General features: G+C 45.6%; 1 protein-coding gene across 11 annotated transcripts in view; it reads left to right on the top strand.

Moving 5' to 3' along the window:
* WWOX (WW domain containing oxidoreductase) overlaps window positions 1–19,531 on the top strand; it is a 918,690-nt gene that overhangs the window by 457,078 nt on the left and 442,081 nt on the right. Inside the window, exons 9-10 of one of the 11 annotated variants that reach the window (XM_081513860.1) lie at window positions 2,807–2,878; window positions 4,551–6,903. The exons of 9 other annotated variants lie outside the window; for them this stretch is intronic. In XM_081513860.1, coding sequence (XP_081369986.1) covers window positions 2,807–2,878; window positions 4,551–4,583 — 105 coding nt within the window. In that variant the 3' untranslated portion in view covers window positions 4,584–6,903. Of the gene's footprint in view, window positions 1–2,806; window positions 2,879–4,550; window positions 6,904–19,531 lie in introns of those variants that run through there. One more of the 11 variants, XM_081513861.1, reaches the window with a different exon arrangement.

The raw sequence follows: 19,531 nt of genomic DNA, 5'->3' as shown, positions 1-19,531 counted from the left end.
TTAAGTTATAGGGGGAAACAAATACATTAGATTGTTTCACATGGAAATGAAGGAGGAGAAGGAAGTTGATAGTGATTGTGTATGTGGTCAGAGATGGCTTTTGAGGAAGATGATTTTTCAACCAAATCCTGAATGGTGACAGCCATGCAGACAACTTACGACAGAGAATCCCAGCCAGAAGCTCGGTAAGTGCAAAGGTCCTGGGGTACAAATATGCTTGACCTGTTCAAGGGACAGAGAACACTTACTGTGGTTAGAGCCAAGTGACAGGCGAGGAGATGGAGAAAAATGCTAGATTTTGAAGCCATCCTAATCTTTATGGGAGTCATTAGAAGTTTAAAAGCAAGAGGGTAACGTGGTTTGATTCACACTTTTAAAAAGAGGTGGTTGCAATCTGTAGGAGCTAAGAGGAAGGACCAGTTGGGAGGTAGCCAGGGGACCTAAGACAGCAGTGACGGTGACTTAGACGAGGTGAAAATGACACAGACAGAGGGAGGTGGTTACATTCAAGATCCATAATCCCAAGGCACTCATTTGAGTGTAATTGTCTGTTGGCCTCTCTCCCGCTGGACCACAGACCTCAACCTTCCTTGTCCACATCCTGATACCCAGCGTGGGCCGGCCACCCAGCTGGCACCCACTGCGTGTTTGCCACCTGCATGTTGTTGATGGACCACCCATGGAGGAAGGGGCTGGCTGGAGCCAAAGCCGCCTCGGCCCCTGAGAACTTCTGCCTCCATCAGGCAGGCTCGTGCACGGCCTGCCTCCCGGAATGATGCCTTCAGCCCTGTCCCCTTACTCTAACGGAAGCTCTGAACTTGTAAATGATGTTTTCCTCTTAAAATGTGAGCAGCCAGAAGAGCCTGTGCTGTCAGAACTGCACACGCAAATATTTTATTTTTTTCTTTCCTTTCCCACATGAACTCGGTGTGTCGCCACTGGTGCCTCTGCAAAGATCAGGCGTGTCTGGTGGCCCGCGGGACAGAATCTCAGCCTCAGGACCCATTGTGTTCTCCCTGAATCAGGCTTGTTGAGGCTCTCTTTAAATAAAGTGGGATGTTTCTTAGTAAATTAACAGTTAAAAATAGGAAAATAGACTCCGAGGGGGAAAAAAAAAGAAAGTCCCTGGCAACAAGAGCCCAATTCTCAATGTGTGCGTGCGTGTAAAACGGAATTTGCCAGACATGAATAGGCACTTACAATGTGAGTAGAATTGTCTCTGTCATGTGTCAGCCTAATAGCCCAAACCCCGGTTCAATACAATGAACTCAGGAAGGTTTGCTTAATGAAAGAACTGACGTTTTCTGTGCAGTGGCCGCATTCATCAGCCTACATCCTGTTCATTACATGACAAAGGGCTGCCAATGGGAATTGGTAGGGTCATCTGTTAGGTAAACGTGATGGGGACAGAAGATAGCTGAGGCCTGGGCCCATGGAATGTTCTGAGGTGGTCTGCTTACTGGAGGAGCGAGCCCTGGTCAGGGGCAGCGTGTTTCCCAGTCGACACAAGGGCCTTCGGAATCCTGGGCTGAATTCTGGTTACACCCCATCCTCACGTGCGCACCCTGGGGGACCCTGGCATGGTGTTCTCACTTATCCTCAGCGTCTCCCTCCCCATCGCAGCGTCACTAGGGCTGCTAGCGGTGACTAGGTATCACCCTGTGTCTGAGCACGTGGGGCGACTCTACCTTCCCACCCCCTGACTTGCCTTGGCCGGTGGAACCTGGGTGGAAATGATGTGTCAGCGAGACACACTCTTGAAGGCAAAAACTTTAAGAGCATAGCGCGGGCCACACCACACCCTCTGCCACGCTGGCCGGCAAGATTTCCAGCACCAGCTGCCCTGTGAGAAAAAAGACAAAGGCAAGAGCCTCAACCGACCCAAGATGGACTTGGAGACGTGAATTGTGCTTCTGCGTTGTGACCTGAGACGCTGAGACGCAGGGGCTTGCTTGTTACAGCACCGTCACCCGGCTCACCCTGACTGCTTACACCCACCGTCAGGCACAGCGGGAGCCCAGGGTGACAGTCAGACCAGGGCGACCGGAGCCCAGAACAGTGGGTCACTTCTTAACATACCTAGAGTCTGTTTTGCAATTTGGAATATTGTAATTTGCCTTTTTTTAAAATCATTTTTAAGATCTATGTATGTCAATAAATTTCACTTAGCCTCTAGAGTCATTTGTAGGGGGAGCCTGTTGGATGACTTAAGCAGATTCCTTCTTCTGTGAGTGTGGCCAGAGTCACTGGAAATTTCAGACAACCAGAGATCTGATTGGCAAGGTCATCTGGGGAAGGGCCATTGTGGAGGAAGGCACAGGCCCATTAATTCCAGGCAGCGGTGGTGGTGGAGTGGGGGCTGGTTTACATCAGTCCTATCTACCTCTTACTTAATGGGACTGTTTGGTTGTGTTCTTTCCTGGAGAGATTAGTGATTGAAAGGAGGAGATTTAGAAAGGAGAGATAAAAGTTTGCATTTAATTCTCCTGACAGGCAACCTCTTAAGAAGGCTTCCTAAGGGGACTCCATAGTAAATTCAGACTTAAGTCAGAGGACAGTGTCTCCAAAAGACAATATTGATGTCCAGGTGGTGACATTTCCATAAAATAAGGAACTTTCAAGGGGCTTGGGGGAAGCTACACTGTCTTTACATGATCTCTAACCCTAAGAACTCCAACCCATTGGCCAAATTAAAATCTCCTTGCATAATTATCACAGGAGGTTTTTGAGGATAGAATCTGCATGTATTTGTTTCTTGAATTTATTCATGCCTGAGATCATGGTTTCTTCCCTGTTTTCTCCCCAGCACTCCAGACCGTCTTCCTTTCCACGAGTGGGAACTGTGGGCCTTCACAAACCGGCAGCAGCTTCTGTCTCTGTAAGGTCCTTGTGGGTGTTAGTGTGAGTTTTATTAACAGACTTGGGACAGTGAGCAGCAGGCAGTGTGTAAACGTTCCCTCTGCCAGCATGGAGAAGCCGTAACTCCTGCATGTCCGGCTGGTCGGTGTCTGGTACTGCCTCTGCCATTCACTTGCTGAGCTGCCCCGATCGTATCACATGACCGTTCTCAGTGTGTTTCCTTTTCCATAAATTGAGGACAAAAACAGCACCTTAGCACCTTCCTCTGGAGAAGGCAGTGGCACCCCACTCCAGTCCTCTTGCCTGGAAAATCCCATGGATGGAGGAGCCTGGTAGGCTGCAGTCCATGGGGTCGCTAAGAGTCGGGCACGACTGAGCGACTTCACTTTCACTTTTCACTTTCATACATTGGAGGAGGAAATGACAACCCACTCCAGTGTTCTTGCCTGGAGAATCCCAGTGACGGGGGAGCCTGGTGGGCTGCCGTCTATGGGGTCACATAGAGTCGGACATGACTGAAGCGACTTAGCAGCAGCAGCAGCAGCACCTTCCTCATCCAGTAGACTGGGAGAAGTAGATAAGCTCATGCTAGCTGCAGGGTTAAGGTCCAGCCCCTGCCCTTAAGTCAATGCGTGTTCCTTCCTATTCCTGTTCCTATAGATGGTGGTAGTGATGGGGGCGTGGCCTTTACCCTGAAACCCCTGGCAGTGGGTAGGAAGTATAGCACTTAGCACATTGTCAACTGCCGGTCCCAGAGAATCCTGGCTCGGTGAATCTGAAACGAGGAGGCAATGTGCAGTCTCACAGCATCCAGAGTCCTGATTGGGGCAGCTCCAGGTGGGGTGGCTTCGGGGCTCCAGGTGCTTCTGTGTGACGCCCTGTCCACACAATGGATGCCCCAAGGTGAGTCTGTGATGGGCTCGGAAGTGGAGACATGCGTGAGCTACAGAGGCAGATGGGAGTTGACCTTGATCCTAGTTGCCAAAGTGTGAGAGCTCTGTCTCTCCGTTTTCCCATCTGTAAGATGGACATAGCAGTATTGCCAGTCTCATCACACAGGGTCATAGTCAAGGAGCTTTGCATTACCCGCACAGGCCTGTGCCTGGTGCAGTGAGCTCTGGGCACATAGTCTTCAGGGATCACAGAAGGAAAGAGACATGCTCAATGTCACTCACGTGGCTGCCGATGGGCCGGGTGCTCAGACTTCAGCTGATGGTGGACTAACACCGCAGCACACTTCCTGTGCTAGAATCCATGGCCTCTGCCTTGGAAAATCGTGCAAAAGGGTTTGCTCTCATCCTTAATTAAAAATAAGTTCACAACAGCCATGGCTTTTTAAAAACCTACATCATTGCTTAATACAAACATAATCTGCCATGGAAAGAATTCAGTTTTTCCCACTCTTAGGAAGCCCCTTGCATGTGCATTTCTTCCTTCTTGGTAAGAGAACACAACACTGCTGTATGGATTTGCTAGTATCTTCCCTAAGAATCCACGGGTGACCTTGTCTATAAACCTTTGGCATTAAAACTTCAGGTTTCTGCTCCCAACAGCAGCCCGTCTTTCTCAAAGCAGGGCCATATGTCTGTTTTAACAGCATTATTAGACTTGGGCAGGTTGACATTACTGTTTTATGAATTATCTTAATATAAATATGCTTTTCTGGGTCTTTTTTTTTTTTTTTTTTTTAGAAAGTGATAATGATGAAAATAACGGGATACTGATCAGAATACCGATTACTATTCTCTGTTGTTCTAATGACCTCGTTGGAAAGCCTCTCTTTTGTTTCTCCCCATCACACTGCGCCTCCTTTGCCCGTCCTGAAAGCATCAGTGGTGCGGCCCTGGAAGCGAAGGTGGCTCAGCGGTTTCTCTTGTGCCGTACGACTGTGTAAGGTGAACGGTGGTGCCGTTCTTATGCATCTGCCGCTTCTAAATCACATGATCATCTATTCAGTGGCTGGTGCCCTCAGATCCCTGGTTTCCTCATCCGTCAGCAGAGATGGGAGATGTCCCCATCTCACTGAGACGCAGCATCAAGACTCAGATGAGACAACGTATGTAAAGCACTTGGCACACAGCCTGGTCCACCCCAAGTGTGCAGTAATTAACAACCCTCATTATGGTTGCTATTATTCAGAATGGAAATTTATTTAAGAATGCATAGTCAATATTCAGTTACTCTCACTGATAAAGAGGAATAAAGGTATAGATTGCATTTAGAAAATACACGGAAAGATTGCTGGGTATTTTAAAGTGGTGAGGTGAACACACATAGGCACCAAGTTTTCAGGTACCTAAGTTCCTTCCTACTCAGCCCACCCCAGCAGGGGTTGGCCTGCAAAGGGGCAGTGGAAGAAATATGATTCCTGATGTCCTACATGAAAAATAATTCACATTTGGATAGTTAAGAGTTAAATGTCACTTCGAGCTCCAGGATCCTGATTGAAAACCATCCCATCACCCTTTCTCACACCCACCTCTAGGAAAAGTTTAGAGTACTGGCAGGGCAGCAGATACGTTTAAATGACTTTCTTCAAATGGCAGATTTCATGAAATCAATCACCAGCAGACAAGCCAAAAAGAATTTTTCAGAGAGCTTGGAAATGTCTCTGTCTCCCCACCTCCATCCCCACCCCACGGTTGAAGGTGATAACTATGGAACTATGGACTGAAACCTTTCCAAACACATGAAAATGCAAATTGGGGCATTTATCATAAAACTTCAGTGCACCAATGTGTCTGTTAACATAGTATTCTATAGCCAGCTGGGTGACCAGAATATTTATACATTGAAGAGGCCACAGAACAGTGTAGTTTGGCTGTTTCTGGAATGTGTGCGCACTGGTCACAATCCGGTTTCTGGGGTCGCTCAGGTGTGTGCCTGTGTTCTGATGGTAGCAGGACTGCTAGTGCCCCCCAGGAGACAGCACAGCACAAGACACCATCCCGTCTCCACACTTCACCTCAATCGCCGGTAATCGAAGGGAGTCCCTTCTACCTTGTGCAACCAGATGTTACCGCTTGCCAATAGAGCAGCCGAACAGGTGCTTCAAATAAAACGGTCCGATGAAACTGCGGAAACCAGAAAGACCACAAAGATCCCCCAGCAGACCATCGCTGGCCCGGAGCTCCCCCATTTCCTGGTCCCACATTTGTACCGATTAGGGCCTGACAGCTCTTGAGTTTCCAGTGATAACAGCCATCTGACTTGATCGGAGTTCAATGGATTTCCACTAAAATAGAATCATCGCCTCAGTGATGGATAGAAAAAGTAAAGCAATACATCCTGATGAACGCTGTGCCTGCCTCCTTCCTCTTCCCAGCGGTGACCTTGTGCAATCCATAAGAGAGCCAGGCAGAGCCCTGGCCACCGCCACTGCGCGTCAGGACTTGGAAATATAAGTAGCTTTGAAACCCATCAGTGGGGTGGATGGGGGAACGGCCGGAGATAGCAATGGATCATGCTTAGAGGGCTCGGAGGGAAGCAGGGGACGCTGAAGGTCAAGGCAGGCACGTCCTCACGGAAAAGATCCAGCCCTCATTCTCATTCACGGGAGGCGGTGGGCTGCCAGGCGAGATCCAGAGAAGAGTACAATAAAACAGGGGTTTCCGGAGCATATAATTTCTTCTCAGAGGCGCAGGGCACTAGAGGATGGTGCAGAATGTTCGCTGCCCGAAGAGAGAAAGGGAGCCTGACCCCACCCCAGGCTCTCCCTCTGAATAGCAAAAGGCAGGCTGCACAAGGACCCACTCAGCCCCTCGAGACGCCGCCTTTGTTTTCCAAGTTCTCCAGCCCAGTGAGCTCAGCCGACTGAATATCATGAAAACCCCTGATCATCCTTAAGGATGCCAGCCCCGGAACAGAAAAAGAAGCCCGCCTGAAACAGGGCATCCAGGAAGCTCCCAGGCCAGTTGCGTCCTCCCCGCACCCAAGCCCCATGTGCTTGATGGGGTGGGGAAGAAACTTCTGGGTGGTTCTTCTGGAAGAAGTTAGACGTTGGCAGGCGCCCATTAGTGTTGGTTACAACTCGCTAAAAGAAAATATTAAAGTAAAAATGAGATCATAAATTTGGAGCCACAGTCACCAAGCCTAAAGTGCAAATTGCCAAACAAGTCAAGAGACTCATTAGCATTTTATGTAAATCAGTTATTACTGTTCTCCACTTCCTTAATTATCCATGTTATTTCAATACAACCCCTTCTTTGATGTCCCAATTCTATATTTAAATAGTGCAAGATTTCTATCGTTTCCTCCCGCAGAGGTTTGTGCCATGCAAAAAACATGCCAAGAGCAGCTATTTTAGAGACTACAGGGAAATGTTTAATTGGTTCATCCCATTTGAGTTATGAGGGCGTATTACCGAGCACATAAAATCAGAAACACAGAAAGCACTAGCTTGAAGAAGTTGACTAAAACCTTCGAGAGAGAGATCACTTGAAGTTTCGCCCCCAAGACTTTTTGGGCTCTCCGTGGGAGCTGATTCAAGGGGAAATTTTGCAAACTCCATTGAATTTTGCTAAACGATTGATTTATAATTGAAATATTTGGAAACAAAACCCCAAAGGCCTCTTCCCTTTGGCACAGAGTCTTCCTTTTGGTCAGTTAGAGGGAACACAAGCGGACAGAGAGGAGGAGAAGATGGGTGGATGTGTGGGCAGGGCATGCAGTTCCCACCTCGCTGCCTTTCAGTTGGCTCGTCTTCAGCGAAAAAGGAACCAGGGACTTCCCTGGCGGTCCAGTGGTCAGGACTCTGTATTTCTACTGCAGGGGGCACAGATCCCACTTGCCTCGAGATGTGGCTAAAAGAATTTGTTTTTAATTAAAAAGAAAGAGGAACCACCGCAAACTTGAAGATCACAAACTTGAAGGCCGAGTTTGCTGATGTCTTATTCTCAAAGTTGTCTAGAATTAAGGGGGGCAGGGGCGGGAATCTCAGAAATTCCAGCAAGCAGTGTCTTTTCACTAATACTTGAGCTTCTGCAGTAACAGTGAAGCCCAGGGGACTGTAATAGCCATTCTTAGCATCTCCTAAGCAGCAGACTCCATCCTCTTTGCCACTTGCCTGTATCTTTCTCCCTCCCAGCCTATAAGCTATCTTGTTTTTAAATACTTTATTAAAAAAAAAAAAAAATGGAGGCTCTTCGAATGTGAATTGTAACTGAACATAGAGATAAATGGGAATTCCCAGGCGGTCAAGTGGTTAGGACTCAATGCTTTCACTACAGGGGCACAGGTTTGATCCCTGGCTGGGGAGCTAAGATCCTACAAGCTGCATGGCACAGCAAAAACAAACAAACAAACAAAAAACAACCCTAGAGGTGAATGGATGGAACTTGACTCTAATCATGTACTTTCTGGATAATCATTTTATCTGATTCCTTCACCCCCACCCCGAGGAAATAGCAGGTCTGAGAGAAAGCCAGTATGATAATGTAGGATTTGATGACTGGTGAAGTTGCTCAGTGGTGTCCGACTCTTTTCGACCCCATGATAACTGGTAGACGCCAGTATTCTTGCCTGGAGAATTCCCTGGACAAAAGAGCCTGGTGGGCTGTGCAGTCCATGGGGTCTCAAAGAGTTGGATGTGACTGAGCTACTAACATGTATAGACTCCAGTTCAAGACCAAGCTGCGTAGCTTTGTTCAAATCTATCTCATAGTCCCCCCCAGTGAAACAGGACTGACAGTGTTTGCCTTGAGTTGTCATACAGATTAGCATTAATATGTATGTTGACTAAAAAAGATGCACAATGTGAGAGTTGTGAGTTAAGTTTTATTTGGGGCAAAATGAAGCCCACAGCGCAGGAGACTGCACCTCAGATAGCTCTGAGAGAGGGCTCCAAAGAGGCAGTGGCCAAAGGTCAGTATATATGACTTTGATGAAAGGGGAGTTCAGTGCAATCAAGCACTTGTCTTACAAAAGGTTTTCTGATAATCAGGAGGAGCTGGTGTCACCATGAAGGGATTTAGTGTTTTTCTAGATATGAGGAAATGCAAGGATTGGGATCATGAAATCAGTCCCTGAAAATAGCTAGGCATATCTAAAGAACTGTTCTACCAGTTTCCCTGGAGCAGGAAGTGCCTCATCTCTGCTCTGGACCCTGAACTCCTTCAGGGGATATTGAAGGTCAGCAGCTGCAGCAGCATGTGACCTAATCCTTGTAGAGGTAGATGGCAAGCACCCATGGCAAGTACCACTTTGTAGTTGACAAAAAAGTAGTGGTTTGTATACAGTAGGTGATTGAGTGGTAAGACTGAGCCTCTATCCTAGGGCAACCACTGTGCCGAACGTTTACATAGATGATTGGATTGAAACAAACACTCAAAACATTCATCAAAATAAGCATGATTACTCCTGTGTATCTTTCACAGAGGAGGTAGTTTCTGATGCTTAGTGGTTTGACCACAGTCACACGGACAAACACAGAAATGGGGATCTTAATCCAGAAGTTCTGTAAGCTAGAGCAGTTGTTTTAACAAGAACCACACACTGTAGTAAGCTTAAAAGAAGGGGAAAAGAACCACAGCATTTCTATATCCTCTATCTACTTAAATGAAGGCTATTTACAGAAAACTCATCTCTGTAGACTAAAATGCTTTAAGTCTGTAATCTGACTTATTGGTTATTTATTTAACAAGGACTTTTATGGGGCTTGCCATGTTTCAGTCCTGTCCTGAGCACTTACAACTAGTAACTCATTTAGCCATTTAATAAATATTTATTTTGAGAGCAGACACGAGGTTTTATGGGAGAATTCCACAAAGCCGGGAGCGAGGACCCTTCCTTGGGCTGTGATCTTATAAGTCCCTGGGCCCTGGCCTGTGTATATGCCCTTTTTTTTTTAAGATAAATTACATTTTTAAAAACATGATTTTTCTGTTCAAACATATGGCATACTCATTATAGGAAGTTTGGAAGATATAAGAAGTTGTAGGAAAGAAAAAAAATTTAAGGATTTATAATCCTCTACACATTGTTAACATCCATCCAAGATTTTAGTGAAAAGAGCAAACACATGGTCCAGGGCCAGGGCTGTTTTCCAGCCCCTTCTTCCTTTTGCTTGTTTTAAAGAGTCTCGGAGTCATTCAGAAGTAACTACTCATCGTAAAAGCTCAGTAACTGGAGGGAGAGCCTGCCAGGGGTTCTAATTCCTGAGCCCTGCTTCTTCTTTTTAAGGCTCGCTGTCTTCTTCCGCGTGGATATGAAACTAGCATCCACCATAGCCTCAAGTGGGACATTTCTTTGCGGTCCAAAACATAAAAAACTGGCATGCCACCGCCCCTTCCCCCAAAAAGTAGCCCTTTGCCCCTTCTGTCACTGTCCACCCATTTAAATCGTGTCCTTTGGACCTTGGTTGCATGGACTATTCTCCGCCTTCTGTGTTTACTATTTTCTTTACCCTGGGACTTCTTGTTGTAGAAATCTGATCGCTTATCTGAAAAGCTCCTGTGCACGCACAGCGCACCCCCCCCCCCACAACCCCCGTCAGTGACTGGTGGGGTTTCATCACCAGAAAAGCACATTGTTCCAACTCTAAAAGTCTGCAGTCTAAAATCATCATCATGTATTTTCATCAGGATGAAATATCGGGCGCTCTGCTCTATGCAAGGTTTTATTAATGATGTGCTGTCAGGGGCTGGATGTTCTGCATATTTGCATATTAAACAGCTGAGTGAAGAAACATTCTTTTTATTGCTGCAGGGAATAAATCAGTTTAAAGCAAGTTCTCATCATTTATACTCCTTTCAGCTAAGTCTTCTTTTATTGAAATAAATTGTTGAAGTGCTTTTGCTCATTCTTTGAATACTGATGAAATTTACCTTGATAGAACCTCGGGAAAAATAATATTTTCTTAAAGGTGCAGTATTGTTCCATTTCTGAGTATTACTTTAATACATTATTGATAAGATAATTTAGAAATAGCAAGTGAAAGGGGATGAAAAACAGTTTTGAATAAAGAAGGTGTTTCCTCAGGATTTTGCAAAATGCATTTTTATTGGTGGAATGTAAGGAAAAAAAAAACCAGTAAGCCACAAAAAGTGCTTGTTTTTTTTAAGTAAATGACCAGCTATTTTTGCATTCGAATCCCAGGGGGCATATTCCATCCATACACAAGGACACAGTGTTTGCCAGATACCAAAACTCACTGACCACTAGGCAAGCACACAAGAGGTCCCAGGAAATGCAGATGTTTTCCAGTGCAAATTCCACCTCGTCTAGGGATCCAGGTACCATGGCTGTGTAACAGGATCCTCACACATGGTTTAGGTTCCTGTCTGCTCTTCACCTCCTATCTTTTCCAGAGGTTGAATGCCTCTGTTCAGACCAACCATGTCCTGAAAACATTGAAAAAAAATACACACACACACACACACACACACACACACACACACACACACACATATATTTGCCCTCATGATGTTTTGGAAACTTTTAATTCCTTGCCAATATTTCAAAATTTGAAATTGGGAAATTTCCCATAAAAATCCAGATTTCTGGCCTCTCTCATGAAGACAGAAGATCAAACTATCTGTTGCCAGGTGGTGCAGTGCTGGGTGGGACAGGTCTTCTGGGGCACCTCCATCCCCACCACTCCCTCTTGTGTTCCATAACGCTGGCCTTTGTGATACCTTCCGAGCATCATTTATTTCTTCCACCCCTGGTCCATAGCTTTTCTCTTGACAGTGAACTCAATTATATAAAGTTACTGGGCATTGCCTGATGTGGAATAAGCACCCAGAAAGCATTAGCTGGCCTTAAAATAGATGTGGACTTGAGAACTGACCTTAGTCTGTGAAATAAGTGTATTTTTTCTTGTATGATATAGCTTTCTGAGTATAAAACCAAGCATTTCTTTAGCTTGCAATTTTTATTTTCCAAAATTAAATTTATCTCTAGGATATAGCCCCCTCAGCTTCTTTAAAACTGTATTCAGATATCCCTTTTGGGACAGTCCATGGAGTCGCAAAGAGTCGGACATGACTGAGTGACTTCACTTTCATTTGCTGCTGGTCCAGTAGTTAAGACTCCACCTTCCATTGCAGGGGTTGCAGGTTTGATCCTTGGTTAGGGAGCTAAATCTCACATGCTGTGGGGCAGAAAAATTAAACAGGAGCAGTGCTGAAACAAATTCATTTAAGAATAAAAACTATTTATTTATTTTTTTAATTTATTTATTTTCATTGGAGGCTAATTACCTTTCAATATTGTAGTGGTTTTTGCCATACATTGACATGAATCAGCCATGGGTGTACATGTGTTCCCCATCCTGAACCCCCCTCCCACCTCCCTCCCCATCCCATCCCTCTGGGTCATCCCAGTGCACCAGCCCTGAGCACCCTGTCTCATGCATCAAACCTGGACTGGCGATCTATTTCACATATGATAATATACATGTTTCAATGCTATTCTCTCAGATCATCCCACCCTCACCTTCTCTCACAGAGTCCAAAAGACTGTTCTATACATCTGTGTCTCTTTTTCTGTCTCACATATAGGATTATCGCTACCATTTTTCTAAATTCCATATGTATGTGTTAGTATACTGTATTGGTGTTTTTCTTTCTGGCTTACTTCACTCTGTATAATAGGCTCCAGTTTCATCCACCTCATTAGAACTGACTCAAATGTCTTCTTTTTAATGGCTGAGTAATATTCCATTGTGTATATGTACCACAGCTTTCTTATCCATTCGTCTGCTCCCAGAGTAATGGAAATAAAAGCAGAAATAAACAAATGGGACCTAATTAAACTTAAAACCTTTTGCACAACGAAGGAAACTATAAGCAAAGTGAAAAGACAGCCTTCAGAATGGGAGAAAATAATAGCAAACGAAGCAACTAACAAAGAATTAATCTCAAAAATATACAAGCAACTACTGCAGCTCAATTCCAAAAAAATAAATGACCCAATCAAAAAATGGACCAAAGAACTAAACAGACAGTTCTCCAAAGAAGACATACAGATGGCTTACAAACACATGAAAAGATGCTCAACATCACTCATTATCAGAGAAATGCAAATCAAAACCACAATGAGGTACCATCTCAGGCCAGTCAGAATGGCTGCTATCCAAAAATCTACAAACACTAAATGCTGGAGAGGGTGTGGAGAAAAGGGAACCCTCTTACACTGTTGGTGGGAATGCAAACTAGTACAGCCACTATGGAGAACAGTGTGGAGATTCCTTAAAAAACTGGAAATAGAACTGCCATATGACCCAGCAATCCCACTGCTGGGCATTTACACCGAGGAAACCAGAACTGAAAGAGACACATGTACCCCAATGTTCATCGCAGCACTGTTTACAATAGCCAGGACATGGAAGCAACCTAAATGTCCATCATTTAAGACTAAAAAGTCTTTAAAAAAAATCCTCTTTTCACAGTTTCCTTCCCTGACTGTTCTTGTTCGTCACTCATTTGCAACTCCATGAGCTGCAGCACCCCAGGGTTCCCTGTCCATCACCAACTCCCGGAGTTTACTCAAACTCATTGAGTAAACTCAATGAGTCGGTGATGCCATCCAACTATCTCATCCTCTGTCGCCCCCTTCTCCTCCCACCTTCAGTCTTTCTTAGCATCAGGATCTTTTCCAATGAGTTGGCTCTTCTCATCAGATAGCCAAGACTACCTGATTTAAAATGGCAAACATCTTTCTGAATTTTTCTCTTCTTGAATCTTCCCTACTTCCATTTTCTCTGTAGTGTGCATCATCAGCATGTATCACCATCTGAGGGACAGTGTTTCTCTGTTTTACCTTTTCATTTGGTAATTGTCTCATCCCTTCCCCTGCTAGCAGGTGACCGTCATCAAGGCCCAGGGTGTTGTCTCTTTTAGTTTCTGTCGTGTCCTGAGCACTAGGACCCCTGCCAGCCACTTAGTAGATGCAGTGAGCACGCAGTGAATGTAATTGAGTAAATGACTGAGTGAACGAAGGCCTGCCTGGCTGGATTTGCTTATTACAGATTGGCCTCGGTCTCTATAGAAATTCAGTTCAACAGATATTTGAGCACCTGTTGTGATCAGGGCCACGTGCTGGCTGTAGCATCAAAGAACAAGTCAGATGTGGCAGAGATCTGAAACTTGGGAAGCACATCCAGGCCAAGGGTCTGTGCCAAAAACATGTTGGTTGTCTGTAGAACTAGGCTGCACATCTATGAACTGGTGTAGGCATCGATTAGGATCTATAAAATACTAAAAACAGGAGAAGACATGTAGACTTGGAGAGTGAAGTCCTTTGAATAAGATGAGATCCAGGGTAGACCCCAAGGAGGATCAGAATTTGAGTGAAGGCTAAAATAGGTGGGGAGACAACGACAGACTTTATATTTTGGGGGCTCCAAAATCACTGCATATGGTGACTACAGCCATGAAATTAAAAGACGCTTGCTCCTTGGAAGAAAAGCTATGACCAACCTAGACAGCATATTAAAAAGCAGAGATGTTACTTTGCCAACAAAGGTCCATCTAGTCAAAGCTATGTTTTTTCCAGTAGTCATGTATGGATGTGAGAGTTGGACTATAAAGAAAGCTGAGCACTGAAGAATTGATGCTTTTGAACTGTGGTATTGGAGAAGACTCTTGAGAGTCCCTTGGACTGCGAGGAGATCCAACCAGTCCTTCCTAAAGGAAATCAGTCCTGAATATTCATTGGAAGGACTGATGCTGAAGCTGAAGCTCTGATACTTTGGCCACCTGATGCGAAGAGCTGACTCATTGGAAAAGACCCTGATGCTGGGAAAGATTGAAGGCAGGAGGAGCAGGGGACAACAGAGGATGAGATGGTTGGATGGCATCACCGACTCGATCAACATGAGTTCGGGTAAACTCCAGTTGGTGATGGACAGGAAGGCTTGGCATGCTGCAGTCCATGGGGTCACAAAGAGTTGGACACGGCTGAGCAACTGAACTTAACTAAAAAGGAGGGGTGACCAGAAACTTATGGTTTCCCCAGACCCTCTTGTGTGCAAGGCACAGGGTCACGTGCTCAGAGTAGTTCTGAGAAGAGTGTCTGCTCTTCCCCTTTTACCCTGGAGATTAGTGAGGCTCAGAGGGGGTCATCCACCTCCCCAGGGTGGCATGGCACATCTGGGCACAGTGGGCCCAGCCTGCAAAGTCTAGACCTTTGCCCCCTGAACCACACTGCTTCCCAAAGACGGAAGATGGGAGACCAGGGATGGAGGCCAAGTCTGGAGTGTGTTCTTGGAATCTCCTTGATGCCACCGGGTGAAGTTTCTGGCTGGAGGGACCAGCATCTGGGATGCAGGAAAGGATCAGGAAGGAGTGTGTCTCCTGCTGGCCTGTTGCTGTGTGTACAGAGGTGGAGGTTTCTTATCGGTACCTGAGATCCTAGGATCCATTTCTCAGCATGGCGGTGGTGAGGTCGGGGGTACGACCTTCAGAGAACACCAAGAGTGAATACAGTATTGGTATAGGCTTTTTTTTTTTCTTTTTGCTCAGTCTTGAAAGAAACAGTAAAAAAGCTCCTTTTCCTGTTTCTCTGCCAGGAGTAGTATCATTTCCATCTAAATAATTTGTGACAGGAGCTTCTTATTTTTAAGTGGAAAATGCACATTTAATAGAAGGAGAATAATGTCTGAACATCCGCTCATTGGCAGCTGCCAAGAGAGTGCCAGTGCTGGTTGTTTCCCGGAAAATGTGATGCTCAAATGCAGCTTTATTCAGGGGTCATGTGCTCAGTGCCCTTGCCTTTGTTGGGGCAGAGCTCTGAGCAGTGGTCCTCAAACCCACGTAACCTATGACAGCCGGGTGCTTTTTGGAAATCTGGAGTCAGAGCAGACATGTATTAGGATGCCAGCCCCACTGCTGACTGGCTGTGAGACTTTGGACTCATTATTTTGCCTCCGTAAGCCTCAGTTTTGCCATCTGCAAAACGGGCATGATGTTAGCCTCTGCCCTCAGATGCTTTGGGTGAAGTTTAGGTAAAACAAGGCATCTAGCCGTGGGCTATCTATCTAACACCAAAAAATAATTTCCATTGGCCACTCAGAACCATCTCATTTTATATTAATTAAAATTTAAATAAAATTAAAAATTTATTTTCGCAGGCATACATGTCAAGCGCTCAGAAGCCACACATGTTATAAAGGACAAATGGAGACCATTTCCATCACCGCAGAAAGTTCTCTTGGCCAGCCCTGGGCTAGTCCTCTTAGCTCAGCATCTGGTAGAGAGGACACTGTTTTGGTCCTTAATTTTATTTCTCACTCATCTGTAAGGAAATGAAGATATTTTACATACTTGAATCAGAGTCCTTATAATCATGACTTCAATAATTTAAGGTTAGCAGCATCCAAGAATCCCTGCATAGACGTGGAAGGAAGGAAGCAGTACAGACAGGAGTCTCCGAGGACAGAGGAGAGTTTGAAGGTTCCGAATCCTTCTCCCAGGGGAGTCCCGCGTTATAGGTGTTAACCTGATTAGCCAGAGCCTGGCTCCTCGTTAATTACCCAAAGTGGACGGGACAGTTTCCAACACTCAGCACAAACCTTTTCATGTTGACTCTGCCATTTCCAGTTTGGCTTGGAAAGTTGCTAAGTCAGTGCTTCTTCTCTTAAGCTTCAGTTGGCATGATAGTCCCCCAGAGGGCTTGTTAAAACCAGTTCTTGGGTCTCAGCCCCCAGTGTCCCTAACTCTCTAGGTCTAGGCTGGGACCCAGGACTGGGTGTTTCTCGATGCTCTCAGACAAGGCTGATGCTCCCAGCTCTGGACCATGCTTGAAACAGCTATCTTTCAGGCCTCTGTTTCTTTCTGTTTTGTTTTTGTTTTCTTTTTTTGTAAAGACACATTCTTTGAGCTCTTATTGTGAGAACTGAAAAAATGAATATATGTAAAGTCCACAGCCAGTGAAATTACAGAAACTTAACCAGGAGGATCTGATGTTACTATCATTTTATTTTGCAAGTTATTATTTTTACATCCACAAATCAGGATCTGCTAGAATCACTTTATATTTGGAAATTTGTCCTGTGCATGATGCCGCTGTCCTCTCATGAAATAATACTCTTAGATTTAAACCTTTCAACCCAACGTCCAGTCATTCTGGACCCTTGCAGATAAACATATCTCAGTGCATGAAGTCAGTGTCACTCTTTAACCAAGCGCTCCTCCCTTTCAGGGTAGTTCGCAACTGGTAGAGCTCACACCACTCCTTCTTCCACAGCCTGTAATAATGAGAGCAAGGACATTGCCTAACATACTTGCCCACTGCTAAGAGTGTGCTACGTACCTCGCAAAGTGAATGTTTTAGAAACACATGCATTGATGACTGAGTGTCAGCTCCAAGGGGTAGACAGGTCTTTCCCAAGTGAAGGATGCTATGAGGATAACCTTTCTTTTTCGGATCAGAAATCTCCATTATCAAATCTCCAGATTCTGTTTCCATTTTCCAAAATGGCAGCTCAGGAGAAACGTCAGGCATTCCCAACTCTGGTTTTTTCAGTCTCTGTGATCAGCCACAGTCCTTGAGGACTTGAGGGAGTTTTGATATTAGATATCAAATGGTAGTGGTTTGAGTTTGAAGAGCTCATCACAACGTATAATTCAGGTTTTATGAGTGTCTTAATTAGGCTCCTTTGGTCACCAGGGATAGAGAGTCCTGCTCATGTCACCTCTTTGAAAGAAAGATTCACCCTAAGAGATGTTGGCACGCCAAGAGACGAGGCAGCGTCGGGTCCCTGTCTCTGATGATTACCTCCAGCATGTTTGCTCTGTTCTTTTTCTCTGGCTGCCTTCTCGTGCCAGACGCTGCCAGATTTATATCTTCTCCTCCCTCGCTATTTTGGCTCACCCACTCTTGCTTTTTTGCTCATGGCGAGGCAACTCAACTCCTCCTCATAGCATCAGCTGTCTCTGGTACAGCAGGCTTGGAGTCTGTTTGCTAGACCCCAGTCCAAGAAGCCGCTGGCCTGAGTCATCTTTTCCATCAGTAACTTGCAAACCAAACTTTTGGATCGACTGCCTTTGTCCCAGGTGTAACTGGACCTGTGGTCTTCAGCTGTCATCAAGTAAGGAGGGAGTGGTATCAGGTGATGCCCACCTCAGTGGGAGAGCCCACAGGCCATGGGAGTTCTCCTGGGAAGGGCAAGTGGGTAGGCATGACTGGTCCGGTCCATTGTCCTGAGGTGTTACAGTTCAGGGCCAGTTGAACTGGAAGGGCTGCTGTAGCATGTTGGATCAGATCAAGTTCAGAATTCCTCCCTGCCCCACCCATCTGCAGTTGTCAGATTTATTATGGGACCTCGCTGTGTGCAAGCCTTCCTGCTGCCTCCATCAGGCTGGAGAGGCCGCGTGGAGCCTCTCAGGAGTCCCCTGCCCTCCCTGCTAATGGTTCAGAAGGACCCCATCCAAGTCGTTGACTTTAGGGTGAGGGGCACCAGTAGTCTTTCTCCAGCATAGTCTCAGTTCCGACTGGTTTGAACTCTACTAAGTACCATGGACCACCTTATACTGAGCTACAGAAAGGCTGCTGTCAACACTGTGCTTCTGTTTGTTCCTACTTGTGTTTAGGGAGGCAGTCACATCTTCCAGAAAGAGGGAGCCTGAAAATAAACTGGTTATAAGCTGGCATGGACAAGCTCAGTAGTAGGTACCAGAATGTGAGGACACACCACATGACTGTCCTACACCAGTGTCTGCAAAAAGCACGTCACGGGCTTCCTTCGGGAATGTCCCCACTTTGATTGTTATTCTGGGCTGCTGTTTGCCCATGGTTCTTTCAGGGGACTTTTTCCTCTTCAACATCCGTCATCACCTGGCCCACCCCCTGAAATACTGCCCTTCAGCCCAGCAGCAAGATGACTTGTCAGAGTTTCCATCCTGATTTTATGATCCCGGGAGGGATGGAAGGGGTCTGTGAGGCCATCGTGTTTGTCCTCAGCCCAGGTAGGATTGTTCCGTAATGGTGCAGCCAAGTATTTGGTCCAGGTCTCATTTCAAATGACTCAAGTGATGAGGTCCTGGGACCCCACCTTGGGAAGCTAATCTGCAGCCTAATAACTCTCACTGTAAGATTTTTTCTTTTTTGGTGTGTGTCTAATATTTGGAGTCTGACGCAATAAGGCTATCAAGAGCTAAGTCTGTTTAAAGTAACTCTTCACCTAGGAATGATCTTATAATAGTCACTTTTGTTGTAAATCTTCATCCAGCACGGGAGTTAAGTGCAAGTTACAAGGAGACCTAAGAAATGTTGATCCTAAAATCTAAGAATAGCCCCCAAAATGAGAATTAATGCTGAAAAGCACCACCATTTACCAATGATGATTGTCCTATGTATGCTATAATACTTCACATAGTGATCTTTTTTTTTTTTTTTTGGCTTATATGATGTTAAGTACAAAAGCAGAAAAGCTTCTGCTATTGCATGCTTAGCACAAAATTCATAGCTTCCCTCTTTGAAACCACTCTGACAATTGCTCTCATTCTGCTTGCCAGGGAATGAGGCCTGTGTCTTTCTCCCATGCGCAGGGTCTGTCTGTAACCTCAGTCACTGCTGAGAGCCTGGTGGGAGGTTAATTTTTGCTGGGAGTAAAGATCTCAGGGTAGAGTTGGGGAAGGGAAGAAAGACTGAAAGGGAGAGATGCTGCTACTGCTACTGCTACTGCTAAGTCGCTTCAGTCGTGTCCGACTCTGTGCGACCCCATAGATGG

Source organism: Giraffa tippelskirchi, chromosome 7 (genome assembly GCF_054371585.1).
Source record: "Giraffa tippelskirchi isolate mGirTip1 chromosome 7, T2T-mGirTip1v1.2.pri, whole genome shotgun sequence".
In the NCBI taxonomy this organism is placed as follows: domain Eukaryota; kingdom Metazoa; phylum Chordata; class Mammalia; order Artiodactyla; family Giraffidae; genus Giraffa; species Giraffa tippelskirchi.
The sequence above is the reverse complement of the archived record's forward strand: the minus strand, read 5'-3'. Positions and strand labels throughout refer to the sequence as shown.